At 40.4% G+C, this 15,899-nt stretch overlaps 1 protein-coding gene across 1 annotated transcript; it reads left to right on the top strand.

The window, feature by feature from the left end:
• The first annotated feature begins 1,783 nt into the window (after window positions 1–1,783).
• ppp2r2ab (protein phosphatase 2, regulatory subunit B, alpha b) lies at window positions 1,784–15,294 on the top strand. Its single transcript, XM_041959728.1, has 10 exons — window positions 1,784–2,023; window positions 4,475–4,543; window positions 7,261–7,358; window positions 7,603–7,768; window positions 8,470–8,582; window positions 9,890–10,067; window positions 10,675–10,839; window positions 12,215–12,384; window positions 13,284–13,375; window positions 13,664–15,294. Exons 1-10 carry the CDS (start codon window positions 2,017–2,019, stop codon window positions 13,941–13,943), a joined length of 1,338 nt encoding a protein of 445 aa, XP_041815662.1. The 5' UTR covers window positions 1,784–2,016; the 3' UTR covers window positions 13,944–15,294.
• Window positions 15,295–15,899: the final 605 nt, after the last annotated feature.

Genomic DNA, 15,899 nt, shown 5'->3' with positions numbered 1-15,899 from the left:
GCAAGATCGGAGGCTTTTCAACGGGGGCGCCCGGCATCCTGCTCCGCTTTCCTTTTGTTTCTTTGCTGAAGGTTGTTTGTGCTGTCTGTCTCTGTGCTGAGAGGCAGGTGCTGGGGAGCGGAGCAGAGGGGTGCCCTGCTGCTGGTTGTTTGAGGAACATTGAGGGGGATCTTCTCCTTGGAAACGTCAATTAAAGGGCTTGAAATCAGTGACAGGTGATGTGGGTCAGAAAGCAGCGCCTGGGAGCGAGCTGACAGCTTCATTGAGTCTAATAAGATATTGCAGCTGGCAGTTTTGATAGCTCCACTCCAGCTGAATAAGCTTCCAGTGAAGATATTTATCTTAGTTTCTTGCCTCGTGGGTTTACCATTTGATTTGGTGATATTCCTCACGTTTTGGCATTTCTTCTCTTTTCTTCAGAGAGAGATAAAGGATCTCAAATGTCCGTGAGGGCGGTGAAACTATCACTAGACATCTGAAGACCTCTGTGTTCGTGGTGCTGACACATCTGACAAGCCCTTCAATCCACCAACAGACTGTAGTTCCTTTACATTATACATGACTTGCTGCTGTCTATCTGTGCCTCTTCTTGCAATATGCAGTTTCTAGCTTCCTCTGTCAGCTCACCTACTCAGACCCAGAGAATCAAAAATGCCTGTAATGGCTATGATTGCCCTGAAGATTATGATGCAACAGCCCCAAGTTGCAAAAGTTGATGCTGGGTCTCACTTTTGGAGACAAGCATGAAGTAAATGCAAATAGAAACAGCTGATCATTGCAAAACCACGTAGCAGACAGAGATATTCCGTTTCACTGAAGTAAATCTCTTACTGCTCTGTGTCAGTAACACTTGAGATAGTTTTGCTGAGACTTTCCCAAGAAGCTTGAAAGGGTGCATTCCTTTATTGCTTTATTGTACAGATATCATATAGCTGAGCAGTGATGGGTGTTTTGTGTTTCATTTTTGTAGGTGTGGAAGAAGAAGATGGTGATTCTGATCGGGATCCTGTTTGTTAATCAAGAGTGGAAGGTAACTGACTGCAATCATTAATTTTGCTGAGTATTTTTATAACCTGGTTTTGGTTTTTGTGCTTCACTCTGAAATCAGTAAGCATACTGCACGTTTCAACTATTTCTGGAAAGTCAAGAATTACCACACTGTTCTTCAATTAGTCAGCAATGACTATGCCAATTTTGCTCTTTTCCCAACTAAGGAAACAATTTTAAATTGGAATACATTTTACTGGTCAAGTGTGTTGACACATACAAAGAATTTGTCTCTGATTTCAGTAGCTCTTGACCTCTTTTTACTCAGTGCAAACAACTAATTTTCAAGCAAGAGGCAAGAGATGAACAAACTATATACAAATCAGATTGTTGCTGACATTAGGGTTGTGCAAGAGTGCATTACATACTCATACAATTTGAGAGCTTTCATATGAAAATAATACAGCCACAACTTTGGATAGTATCCCCAAAACAGTAGGCTCACTGTGACCAAATGTTACTAAATAATAACATGGCTTGTACTTTTTCTTGAGTGCTTTTCTACATAAGAAATATAAGTACTTCAGTAAAGTTTGTATGTAGTAACTGTATTACTGTTTGACGAGGAAACTGACACTCTATGTCTACTGGCAAGATGGCTCTTTATCTATGTGCACGCGCGTGCCGGTGTGTCTGCCATGCTGTGTGAGCGCGCATTATAAAAACCCTTTAGTTCACGTGCGGAAAGAGACTCTAGAGGGGTGGGGAAGAAGTGACTTGTGGGATGCGGCAAGAGAGACAGAGGGGGAGAGTGACTGTCACACGGAGTGAAACAACAGCGAGGGGAGCGGGAAAGAGAAGGGGAGAGGAATAAAGTAACCAGCGTTTAATTTCGCGCCCGACGTGCAGGTTTGCGCAGACAGACAGCAGAGATTCAGCGGAAGAAAAGTTCAGATCCCACGAACTCGCGCGTGGGAGTGGGAAGCAGGATCGTGACTGACTGAGGCAAGCTCCACTGTCTGTCTCGACATGGCAGGTAATTCCGTTTAACCAATATACATATAAACACAACGAACAGGTCGGCGCTTTTTGAACGCTACTATGTTCCAACAAACTCTCTTTCCGATGTTTGCAAGATTACGCTAACCCAGGCGAGTGTAGTTTAGCTAACATCAGCTGGCTAACACAACTTAGCTAGCTAGTGCTAACGCTAGCTAGCCAGCATATTCGAGTGTCATCGCAAGTCTGGCCTGCTTTTGCCGGCTAAAGCTAGCTAGCCAACAGCTGCTAGCAAACGATAGCTGTTTACCATTATCACCGGCCCGGGACCTGTCTTGCAAGCTAACGCTGCATATCGTGTTAGCCAAACATAGCTATCCGCGACAGTAACCCAGTGTTAACTGGCTGTAACGGTTGCTCTCTAGACTTGTGCACAGGACTTAACGCTAAATCCACTCAGTTAAGTTATCTGGCCTGCGGTTAATGTCGAAACTGAACGCAAATGGCTAGAGAGCAAAGCTGGCGGTTTTCACTCCAGTGCACAAATTTCTCAAACATGCCATGACTGGCTTGACAAGCCAGGCTAGCTAAGGTTAGCTCAAACTTTGACATTGCCCACATGCAGGCTAGTACTTCAGGCCTGCTGCAGACTGAAGAAGCTGTCAAATATTCTTTGCAATTTTTGACAAAAAGGACCGAAATGTCAATAGAGCAAGTGGTGGGATCATAAATATACTAAAGTGGACCCCCCGCCCTCCCCCAAAAGACCCAGATAGTCAAAGATTTGTTTAGCCTTACGTAGCATTTCACATTTCATTCATTAGCTGATACTTGACCAGCGAATGTTAGTCGTTAAAAATTGTTTGCGATTTTGGTTCCTTATGGTCGATAGGGATTAATTGGTATCCTTTTTATTCATTGTGCAAAAAAAATAGGTCACTATTAACATATTTAGTGCCTATATTGGTCCATTTGGGCGGGGAAATGGCACTGGTCTTAAACCAGAGGTATTGCACATCATCCTCTTGTTAAACTGATGAGACGATTTTAACATTAAACACCTGTTTGCTTTGTGTTTTTGTCTCTGCATTAAATGCAGACAATCTCTGAGAGTTGCATTTTATCCTGGCCAGGACCAACCCTGTCCTGGCTTTTTGTTTTAAATCATGATTCATTTCAGAATACGGGTGTATGATGAGAAGCTACAGTGACTCATAAATGTCCTTGATTATTCTGCAGAGCTGTTCGACTACATCTTGGACATTGTTATCCACAAATCCAACCAGTTTTCATTGTGTAATAACAGCAATCATCACATTTAAAAAAAATATGCAGAAATCAACGACATGAATTGTGCAATGAGCTATGGTGATGGAGGAACCTGTTGAGGCAAATGTTGATCATCATCAAACAGAGCAGCATGTTATTTCTTGTGGATGTATTTTTAACATATGAACCTGACATGGTAGCATCTCTTGCTGGTATAACTGTCACCAAGGCCTAGTCTAAAAGATGTTTCAAGAGTCTGTTCTTCATTCTTTCTTTATTCTTTATTTGGCTCCCCATTAGCTTCTGCAAAGTGGTTGCTAGTTTACCTGCACACATAAAGAACAAAAAAAAAAGTCAAATAGTGTCAGCAAAATAAAGCACACTCAAGCCAAAAATAGAAAATACATGAACTGACTTTATACGTGAAACTGCAGACAGTAGCAATCTACAGTGGAAACAAAAACAAAATTGTCGTACACCCATGGCACCAAAAAATAAACAAAAACAAAAAAAAGTCCCCAAAACAGCAACAGTAAAATAACATCTATGTGAACTCATCAGTTCCTGCTTCTGTGATGTTTTGAACAAGGATCTGTTTTTAATCTGTCTGATGTTGGCTGGGAGCATATTCCAGGTAGAAGAACCTCTATAAAGAACATTTCTCATCATGCAATTTACTCATTGACTTTCATTGAGTGTGAAGACCACAGTTAAGGCTTAAATCTGATTTTTGATTTGGTGGATGCATTTATACATTCATTGAAATTTTTAAAGATCTTCGTCCAAGTTGCTTTTGCTTCTGAATGTTCTCGTAACAGAACATAACATAACAAAACATAACATAATGTAACTGGCCTTGCATGCATTATATGTGGAACAGTTCATGGATATCTATATCCTGATTTTATTTTTAGGAGAGATTGAAAGGTCTTGTGGCATTGCGATTTTATTTTTCTTTTGAGGCTATACTTTATGAAAGAAGAGGATATGTGCACATGTATGCCACACACATTTTTGCTGCAGGACTGCCATCTGTCTGTAGTTTCAACATCATTTCCATCAAATCCATTCTTAGTTTATCTCAACAGCCTGTGCATCATGCCTACCACAATACAGTTCAAATTTAGGGAACACTGTGAAGCTTGACATTAAATTCATTGTTGTATGCTTGGAACCTGCCAGAATTTTACTTAATTGTTTGTTTTTTTAATCTCTGCAGGACCTGGAGGTGACATGCAGTGGTGCTTCTCTCAGGTGAAAGGAGCCATCGATGACGACGTAGCTGAAGGTATGAGCTCTGCTTAAAACGGAGCATTTCTAAGCATAAAGCACAAATTGGAAAGATTGAGAAAATTTCATAGGTATCAGGTAGCAGCTCAGTGTCTTCCTCATTTGTTCCATTTCCACTGACTAGGTGTCACACAATTTAGCCGTGCCGTTGTGTGGTGAGTTGTGATGCTATGCATTTCAACTTCATGCAGCAGGTCAATAATATATATATATATATATATATATATATATATATATATATATATATATATATATATATATATATGAATCTGAACTGTGACTGTCACAGCTCCCATTTAAGTGGTTCCACTCCTACCTTGTATTTCTGCTTCATCATACAGCAGTCTGTTTTCTGAATCCTTGGCTATATTGGAGCTGTGTGTTAAGGTAGTGCTAATGCAAACCGAATACTTCCTGCTGTTGCTGCTTCACATTATAAGCTTTCCCCTGGCGTGCCATTGAAGGGCTTTCACTGTTACAGTAAGTGTAACCTTATATGTCACTGAGGTTGGTGACTGACCAGAGTCCTGCAGAGAGCTGCAGACAGGTGCCACTTTTGCCGTGGCTGTATTATGGACACTGATCTTGGTTTCTCTTGGTGCAGGGCAGGTGTCCCAACTACAGGGAAATTCAGGGACAGGGCCTTCAGCAGGCCAGACGTCTGGCAATGGACATAAGTTCAAAGAAACTAAATAATATATTCCTGAGGATGAAGGATTGTAAAACAGTAGTTTGTACTCCCATTAGACAGGATTTCTAGAGAGTTATCACAGCAACAGTAATTTTCCCCCGTCTCAATGCAAGGTTAACAATGGCACAATATCACACCGTTCCTGGTATAAGGTATTTTATCTCGAATGCATACTTACATATGTTTTTGACTGGCCAGTGCATTATATTGATGGATAATGTTGCATTGCATTACACTCAGTTGCCAGTTTATTAGGTACACCAAGCTTAAACTAATGCAGTCCTGCAATCAGTCATAACTATCATGAAGGGTTATAATGGTTTTCTCGAAACTGTTTTAGAGAGGTGCACCACATACTACGACCTACAATATAATACTGTTGAATCAACACCTTTAGAAATACTTTCAACAAAACTGGACATTATAACCTCATGGAGGTAGAATTTATTGTGAGACTGTTGTATTAGACTGCCTTTGTTTTAGCTAGGTGTACCTAGTAAACTGCCAACTGAGTGTATATTAACACTAGAACAGGATTCAGGATTTTTTTTTCTTAAGTGGGCAACTCTGCATTTTTACTGCAACGCTTTATGGTGGTACCCCAGCTGTCCCATAACAGTCAACTCATTACTAGAGCATTTAACTAATGTGGGTAGTTGTTTTGCAGTGGCCATATTTGTCTGTACACATTTTGCCTAGGAAGTACATATTTTGCATAAAAAGTACACTGGTATGATTTGTCATGTTTAACTATGTGAAAAGCGGTGCATGTGCAGTACTCAAGTCTAACAGCAGGGGGCTGCATTGTCTAGCCTGCCAAATGTTAAAGAAGAAGTTTGACCAATCATAGCGCTGGATTCATTACCCGGTCTTCACCCAAATATCGGTCATGATCATGGTTGATGAATCTGTAAGGTCATTTCAAGAGAATGCTTCTTTTAACTCCTTTGCAAAGCCAAACGGACTGAGCTGGATGTGGAAAGTTGTAATTGTGAATTGAGTTAACGTCAAAGAAGCGAGCCTATGCCCCCCAAAAGTTCCTCACAAAATGTCAGGAGCAATGGCCATGCATCTGCCCCTATAAAGCTGCTGCTCCATGCAGTTTTCACATTGCAATTATGATTTAGACATTAGCCACCAAGGAGCTTCAGTTAATAATGTAGCTAAACCTCTACAAAGGCCTACATTCCTTGATAAGAGCATAACTTTCTGTAAATTATTGAAAATGAAAACAAACTTTGCAATATGCAAAATAAATCATTTTTTAAATGATTTTTTATTAATTAAATTAATACAATTCACTAATGGTTATCAGTTTGTCAAAGCACACAGTTCATACAATGAAATATTAATGAAAAAAAAGGTTTTAAGGAGTTATACTTGATGATGATGGCGCAGAGTAGGGAAATGACTGATCCGAAAGCATGCAAATTTTATTTGGCAGGTCTGGAATTGATTATTTAATACATTTTATAGACTAATACTCAGCTGATGGATAATGAAAAATAGATGGTGCTGCTCTAATAGATGAGCAGTTTTAAGTATGTCTTCTCATACAGCCTTGCCTTTAGTTCAAATGTATTACCCCCTACTTTGGGCCTCAGGGAGTACGAAGCACACAAAGACCTCCCATTACAACCTTTTGCAGCATTGTCTTTCTGCTCCAGTGTGCAACAAAGGGTTAAGTAAGCATGTATGTGTGTGACAGAGAGTTTCTGTTAATAAAGCAGCATACTGCTGCTGGGCGAAACGTAATGTTGTCTGTGGGGTGGGGGGAAATAGGTTACTGATCATTTTTCATCTGCTCTACATGCTCTGAAATGGTTCTGCATCTCTGGCCTGCACACTTGTCCCTCTAGCACTCTTGATTCCTGGAGAGAGAAATCCAGGGTTACTTGGGATGAACTGAGTGGTTTCTCATTGTCTTCAGTGTTGAAGAGACATGGTTTTATCTCTGTACACCAATTTAAAAACAACATTATTGCAAATGCAAGTTTAAATGTCATGTTTGTGTTTGTTTGCAGCGGACATCATATCCACAGTTGAGTTTAACCACACAGGGGAGCTGCTCGCCACAGGAGACAAGGGTGGGCGCGTAGTCATTTTCCAGCAAGAAATAGAGGTACACCTACAAGTTTGTTTTCAGTTTTGTTTTTATTCCCACACACGCTTAACGCTTTACACACATGCCAGTTTTATTTTTTAGTAAAAGAAAGAAGTCATTTTATTTATTTATTTTAAATTGTGGGATGGACGTGTTTTTGGAATGAAACATCAAATATAGAACAAAAATGATCATCCTTGGCTTGTTCTTCTGACATCTGCTCTTTTCATCTTTGTTTCATATCTCAACCGGCTCCCGGCAGAATAAGAATCAGCCTCAGTTCCGCAGTGAATACAATGTTTACAGCACTTTCCAGAGCCACGAGCCCGAGTTTGACTACTTGAAGAGTTTGGAAATAGAAGAAAAGATCAACAAGATTCGCTGGCTTCCTCAGAAGAATGCTGCCCAGTTCCTTTTGTCAACTAATGGTAAGTTTGATTTTAATTTAGCGCATATCCGGATATTTGCTGGCAGTCTGTGGTGTCTTTTTGTTTTAAAACTTACAACCCTTTTCACACTTCACAGTCAAATGTTAATAAGAACGCCAGTCAGTAGTTCAGAAAACATAATGTAGCTTTTTCCTCTCAAAATTCCTGGGAATCTTCCTGTTAATTCAAATAGTGATAAGTAATATTTTGCGTTGTCTACCTCAAACACACTATCCAGGCTGCCCTCACCTTCATAATCCTGCAGTAATGCATGCTCTAAAAACTATTGTGTATCACTGGTGATTTAAGTTATTATAAAATCTGCAACCTGACATTTAACCTTAGGCAGCAGCAGAGTCAAACACCCTATTTTCCATTCTCTAGAAAATAAATGATCCGATCTTTCCTTGGAATTTATACCTGTTATTTTAATGTGTTAGTCTATCCTCATTGAGAACGGATCAAATCAACCCCAGACTCCCTTAAAAAATATTAATTTTCTGAGGTGTTGAGTTAGAATTCCTTGTAACCATTTCCCTTTTGTACTGTCATCTGTATCTATTTGATACCTCTGAAATGTAGCCAGACTCTGAGCAACATAGCCAGGTTGTTTGATCCCTTCACTGTATGCTAATAGTGTACATATGTCCTTTGAAAAGAGTTGGTGCTGTTATTTACATAATTTCTTTTATTTTTGACAGATAAAACAATCAAGTTGTGGAAAATCAGTGAAAGAGACAAGAGACCAGAGGGCTACAATCTCAAAGAGGAGGATGGACGCTACAAAGACCCCAACACCATCACGTCACTGCGGGTCAGTCCTTTAACCAAACACAACCTGAGGGGTATTTCAAGGGGTGGGATTATTTAGCCGGACCAGGGTTTCTACACAGAACTGAATATAATCTGTAGCTCTATTTGCATTTATTTGATACTGGATATAGTAAGAGAGCAGTTCTGCCCAGTTTTGTAGGTTTGCTTCCTTTGGTAATGCAGACAGCTCAGATTACCTGCCTAGTGGCTGTACTTATGTTTGATAAAATGAATGTAAGTATATGTATATTGCCCTGAATACCCACAGTTATTCTGGCTGATTGTACTTTTTTTTTAGGTTGAACTTCGGTGAAACTATGCTGGCAGTTTGCTGAGATCACCAAATTATATATTTAAAAGAATCATATGCGTAGGTGTAAGTTTTCCTGCCCTAACAGGTGTGACAAAACTAACCATCATCTAGCAGGCCTAGCTAAATGTTAGTTCAGCACTGTCTTTACATGCTAACACCGTCCTGAGATGTCTAATCGGCCAAAATAACTGAAAACACCTTTGGTGGGTGTGAGGGCTTTATGTGGTGTACAAATGGTTGTGCCTCTAACTTGGAAGAGAAACTGATATCTGTTATCTTAGATCTAAATACCAAATCTGACACACTTGTATACAAAATGTATGACACATGTTTTTAGTCATTAAGGGCTACCGGTTTGGCTTCCTTTTCTGTTGCTAACAGCAAAGATAACTGCAGCTTGCAATTTGTACGTCTACAAATATTTGAGCTAATGTCTGGACTCCTGTCGGAATCATACACCTTTCGGGTGTATAGTTGTCGAGGCATTGATCCAAAAGGCTCCTGTTTTACATACTTACGTTATACTAGCATGTTGGCACAAATTTTAAAGAGAGGTTATTCGCCTTTTAATGAAGCCAATTTAATTTTTGAAAGATTTCTCCCCCTGGGTCTTCTTTGAAATGCATTCAGCAGCCCTTCACATTCACTCTGCGCCCAACAAGTGCAACACAGACTGGTTCACACCTCTTATTATTTTATGGCCTGTGTAGACTGCTGTATTGCTTAAAAAGAAGCAAATATCTTTGTCAGACTTGCATAAGATGAATGACTAATGACTGAAATTCATCCTGTATAGAGAATATTGTTACTGCTTCCTGTTTCATCGAGCTAATTCGGCACATAGACTACTGTGTGATACACTGTCTGGATGCTCTGGAAATGAAATTCAATGAGCTGTGTGACAGACAAGAAATGAGCCACGACTAGCTTTCAGAGCTTCAAAATGTATTCCTGTCAATGAGTTCCAAATGATGTCCTGTTTGTTCTTATCTCAGGTACCAGTTTTAATACCCATGGATCTCATGGTGGAAGCCAGTCCACGCAGGGTGTTCGCCAATGCTCACACCTACCATATCAACTCTATCTCAGTCAACAGTGACAATGAGACCTATCTGTCTGCAGACGACCTCCGCATCAACCTGTGGCACCTCGAGATCACGGACCGCAGCTTCAGTATCCTCAAATACATGTGGGCGTTTGTGTCGTACCCCTGCCTAATCCATGAAACTCTCTCCTGAATATGCTATTATGTAATGCCAGACAGATCAACATCAGTGTCAGGTTTGCAGGTGTGTACAAAACGTTTGTTAACTCCAGGATAAGCAATACTGATGTGTTTTCGTCATCTGACATGAAAACTGCTGGTTTGACACTGAAAACCTTTGATAGGGTGACGGGAAAGGGACAAGAGGCAGAATTTATTGGGGAAACAATTCTGAATGGCTAGTCTGTGTCAGGACAAACCCATTGGTTGTCGTTCAAGGTTGTGTAACTAATAAATAGGCTGAAAAGACTAACTGTCATCCTTGATGTTTATTTTGTCTCCAGACGCTGATCCATTATCAGTCTGATGATGTTTTTGTTTTCTTTTTTTCCTCTGGGCAAATGATCTATTCAGGGCACATTATGACCCAATTTAACCGTTGACAGGATATTGCCCTGATTTGCAGAGCATGATTTGGAAATGTTTTTGTCCTACATTGTCACATGTACTTAAACCAGGCAATTTGTCGTCCTAATCACTCGAAAGGTTTCTTCCTCTTAACCCTGTATTCTTCAGATATTGTTGACATTAAACCGGCCAACATGGAGGAGCTAACAGAGGTGATCACAGCAGCAGAGTTCCACCCTCATCAGTGTAACACCTTCGTCTACAGCAGCAGCAAAGGAACCATCCGTCTGTGCGACATGAGGATTTCAGCGCTGTGTGACAAGCACTCCAAATGTGAGTACCTGCTTTGGTCACAAATACAACACGCTTTCTGTCTCTGGAGTTTTTCAGGAGCGTGGCAGTCAGAATAATAGCGACTGAGCAGTGATGGAAAGATTTGACATGGTAAACAGCTCAAAGAAATGCTGATACGTGTCAGCCCCCAGCACAGTCTGACACTCTCTGAGACTCCACTATGAGCTGACAGCTTAACGGACAGGTTTTGGCTGCTTGTGGAAGACTGATATCCATCATTCTTCGATAGCCCATTCCAGGCCAGTCAATGAATATTCTAAATTCTAATTTATATAATCGAATGGTGAAAAAATCCAGACATTTGATGGTCAAAATGAATATGCAATTGTTTATTTTAACCAAACCAGTGATAGTGATGATGTGGAGATGTTCTTCAGCGGCAGGAACTAGGAGACTAGTCAGGATAGAGGGGAAGATGAATGCAGCAATGTACAGAGACATCCTGGATGAAAACCTGCTCCAGAGCGCTCTTGACCTCAGACTGGGGCGACAGTTTATCTTTCAGCAGGACAACGACCCTCAGCACACAGCCAAGATATCAAAGGAGTGGCTTCAGGACAACTCTTTGAATGTCTTTGAGTGGCCCAGCCAGAGCCCAGACTTGAATTTGATTGAACATCTCTGAAGAGATCTGAAAATGGCTGTGCACCGACGCTTCCCATCCAACCTGATGGAGCTTGACAGGTGCTGCAAAGAGGGATGGGTGAAACGGCCCAAAGATAGGTGTGCTAAGCTCGTGGCATCATATTCAAAAAGACTTGAGGCTGTAAATGCTGCCAAAGGTGCCTCAACTAAGTATTAGGCAAAGGCTGTGAATACTTATGTACATGTGATTTCTTAGTTTTTTATTTTTAAGAAAATTGCGAATATTTCAAAAACACTTTTCATGTTGTCAACAACAAAAGTGTGAAGTGCTGTGATTACTTTCCAGATGCACTGTATATGTGATCTGGCTCTCACTGTATGTGTGATCCCCTGTATACATGAAAACAAGACAAGAGCAGGCTGTGCTCGCTCTGCATCAGAGAATACCGCTGCATAAGAGCACAGAACTTCCTTCATTCTGGATATTATATTTGTATGGTGAGCATGCATGAAAATCCTGCAGCTTGCTCAAAACACATCAAACATATGTGTCTGATATTTTACTGCAAAACCTCCATTGAATGACTGCAGTGTAAACAGGCAGAGCTTCACTCAACACACTATAAATGTAAGATTTAAGTATTATTGACAGAAGATCATGAAATTAAATTCTGCACAGCTTTTTTTGTTCATTTTCTGTAACTGTCTAATGTTGCTCAGAAACCTGTTTATTTTACTGATGTGTGTCATCTTCTTTTCTCTTTTCCAGTGTTTGAGGAGCCAGAAGACCCCAGTAATCGCTCCTTCTTCTCTGAGATCATATCCTCAATCTCAGATGTTAAGTTTAGCCACAATGGACGCTACATGATGACCAGAGACTACTTGTCTGTGAAGATTTGGGATTTGAACATGGAGAACAGGCCAGTGGAGACCTATCAGGTGAGACTGGCAAACAGATGGCACAGCAACAATGTGTGGTGTCTGGTTTGTTACACAAGTGTAAACGGGTTATGAGTGATCAGCACTGGATTAACAAAGGGCAAGTTGCTACAGACCCCACAAAGTGTAGAGCAGCAGGCATAGTTCAACACTTTGAGTGGCGGTCCCTGTTTATTCTCCAAGTTTGTCTGTGCTGCAAGAGTCTTGTGTTAATGATATTTTAATATCAACAACATTATTATTTTTAGTGCTGCACAGCAAATGTTTTTACCATACTAATAGAGATAAGTTTTCTTTGTCTCTAAATCAACCTTCCAGGCTAAACATTTTCATTATGTTTAACCCATTGTCTACATATAGTGAACTTTTTTCAGAAGTAAAATGATTTTTTTTCTTAGTCACAAAAATGACATTTAAATAGTAATTATTTCAGGCCTGTTGTTATTGTCCATGTAATAATGTGTCTACACCCTGTAAATGTAGCTCTGAATTTCATTTTATTCTCATTTCATATTTAATTTAACGGATAATGTGCCATTATTCTTAGTAGTGATTTTCTGGTGTAGTTTCATTTTCATACAAACAACACTAATGAAAGGTAATAATGCATAGACTTTTTTAACAATGACCACACCTTTTTTGATTAATTTCTTGTCATTTTAGATGATGACCACTAGGAGGTGCCATAAATATGTGATTTTGCTCTGCATTGGCTTTTTGTGCACAAAGCTTGTTCTATTGTTACAGGCTCCTGGATAATAATGTTAAGCACGCAGATGGTTTATGAGTATGTTTGGCCTTATTGCATAAGTAAAGCCATATCTGCAATGGTAATAAGGATTGTTCAGTTAATGTGAGTCTTTAGGTAGCCCCTTCACACCTGCCTCTGATTATCACAGGTTCATGAGTACCTGAGGAGCAAGCTGTGCTCGCTCTACGAGAATGACTGCATCTTTGATAAGTTTGAATGCTGCTGGAATGGCAATGACAGGTGAGGACCTACAGGGGGCACACAAAATACACCTCTTAAAGAAGAATTAAACTTTCTGTCCTAGACTATTTTTTGTTCTGCTTATTATACTTTCTGATTAAAAGTACCACTTTAGAAGTGTTTGTTATTTTGAAATTGCACTTTAGATTAATTTAACATCACCTGCATACCAATGGTGCATTTACTTAAAACCTACTACTCTGATCATGTAAAAACACACTTTTAATTATGAACATTATTCAAGAAGACCTGTGTTAAAGGCTCACACACCTTTCTCACCCCCAACAGTGTGGTGATGACTGGCTCATACAACAACTTCTTCCGGATGTTCGACCGTGGCCACAGGAGGGATGTAACTTTGGAGGCGTCCAGAGAAAACAGCAAGCCCATGCAGGTCCTAAAGCCCCGCAAAGTGTGCGCTGGTGGCAAACGTAAGAAGGATGAAATCAGCGTGGACAGTTTGGACTTCAACAAGAAGATCCTTCACACTGCGTGGCATCCCCAGGACAACATCATCGCAGTGGCGACTACCAACAACCTCTACATATTCCAGGACAAAGTGAACTAACTGGGGTGAGCTTATGTGAGATCTGGTGTGGGTGACTTCATGTGTCCCACCTGCAGCCTCATCCAGGGTGATCTGTGGAAACGCCGACAACCAGCATCCCTGTCCGTCGCTACTGAGTGACCAGTCTTTGCCACTTTGTTCTAGATGTGGACAGAGGAAGCCTCACTCTTGCCCATCATCAGCCTGTCTGTCTGCGGCAGAGTAACACCCGCCTTGTTGTTTAAGTGATGTTGTGCCAATTTTTTTTTTTTTTTTCCCCTCAGCCCACCTGCCCTTTTCTTCCCTGTCTTATCATGGGTAAACCAGTTTATTACTTTCCTTAAAATTCTGAATACAAACACAATTATTTTTATAACTTCTCCCCAATGGCTCCGTGGTAAAAAATGAAAAACACTTATTTAGTATGTCCCCTTGTCCTTGTTGTCCTGTGCCATTGTAGTGTTTATTTTTCTAATAAAAAACATTTTTTGTGTGTATATACACCTTAAATTCATCTGTTATATTCTCATCATATTGTTTGAGTCTCTTCACATGTCTCCCTGCTTTCATTAAACCGTGCATACTCATCAGTCACAAATTAATGCTCACAGTTTTCTTTACACACTTACTGCTCATACTGGAAAGCAACACCTCGCGGTTGCTGCCAGGAGTTTGAGAAGCGCAGTGTGTTTTCAGATTGAAAGCCCAGACCACCCAATGAGGAGCTATCCTGCTCACTTTCATTGTGCCTCAGGCTCTGGGCGGCCAAAGGCCAAATAAGTCCAGACTCCAGAGGAGATTGTGATGATGATGATGATGGTGATTTTTTTCTTTTTATGGGCTCTGTGTCTTGACACCGTTTGGTTCCTCTTCCTTCCTTTGTTTGTGTTCAACAATAGTCAGGTATAAGAGATAGCCTATTCAAAGATAATTATGATTGTCATATTTATATTAAAAAAAAGTTAAAATGTCACCAGATTTGTTCCGTCCTATTTTGTGAAGAGACGCTGGACCTTACACATATCTTTGAGTGATCTTAAGTGTTGTCTTCCCACAGTGTACCACAGCACTGAAGCTGTACTTCACAACAGGGAAAACCTTTGATTTGACACTGGACCCTCTTACTGCACCACTTAAAGTACTTGGATGTGTAAGACTGCAGTTTAACAGAAAACATTATTTGAGGCATTAAGTCAATTAAGTGTTTAAACTACTGCAGACGTTATTACTGCTACTGTATGTGATGGTACAATAAGCTGCACAAGAATTTGCAGCAGTTGATGTTTCCACACCATATTTAAAATGTGGTCAGTTTAGACTATATTGATGCCTCCAGTAATGTGTACCTACAATTTTAATCTATGACAGTGAAGATAATAAATGAACTACTTTTTGCTTCCTTGTGATTGCCTCATTGTTAATGGGATCTCATCAGTACTGTGCTCCTGTTTTAACGTGTTATCTGTGTTGATGCCTCTTAGGTAACAGTGAAAACCTGTGATCCTCGAAGTTGTACATCTGCAGCTAAATCAATCATAACATATCCTAGATCCATATTTACACCACAAACACACTCGAGACCCGCTGATTTCACTGATAAAAACACCTCCAGCTGGAGAAGAGGCGTCTGTTTTAAGCCTGTAGTGCGGTGATTCTCCATTGCGTGCACCTGATATTCAAGGTGTAAATATGGCTGTGCATCTGTCCCTCATCTGATCGATGGACACAATGAAAAACAGTCGCTCTCTGAGGGCTTATTGAAGTCAGCTGATGTGTTTTCCTGAAAGCAAGACTAGGACACACATCTGCCTCGTGTCTTGACGGACGTGTGCTGTGTACGTGTGTGCACGCACGCCTCCTCATACGTGAGCAAACAGAGCTAGCATGAATCTAGACGCCACGTTGTTTTAATTTCTACTTTCGAGCCGCAATCGATACTAATAGTTGACGCATGTTGTCGCGTCTAAGGTTGTTTTG

The sequence above is a fragment of the Chelmon rostratus genome, chromosome 19 (genome assembly GCF_017976325.1).
Source record: "Chelmon rostratus isolate fCheRos1 chromosome 19, fCheRos1.pri, whole genome shotgun sequence".
NCBI classification, from domain to species: domain Eukaryota; kingdom Metazoa; phylum Chordata; class Actinopteri; order Chaetodontiformes; family Chaetodontidae; genus Chelmon; species Chelmon rostratus.
Note: the sequence above shows the minus strand (reverse complement) of the source record. Positions and strands in the feature narration are given on the sequence as shown.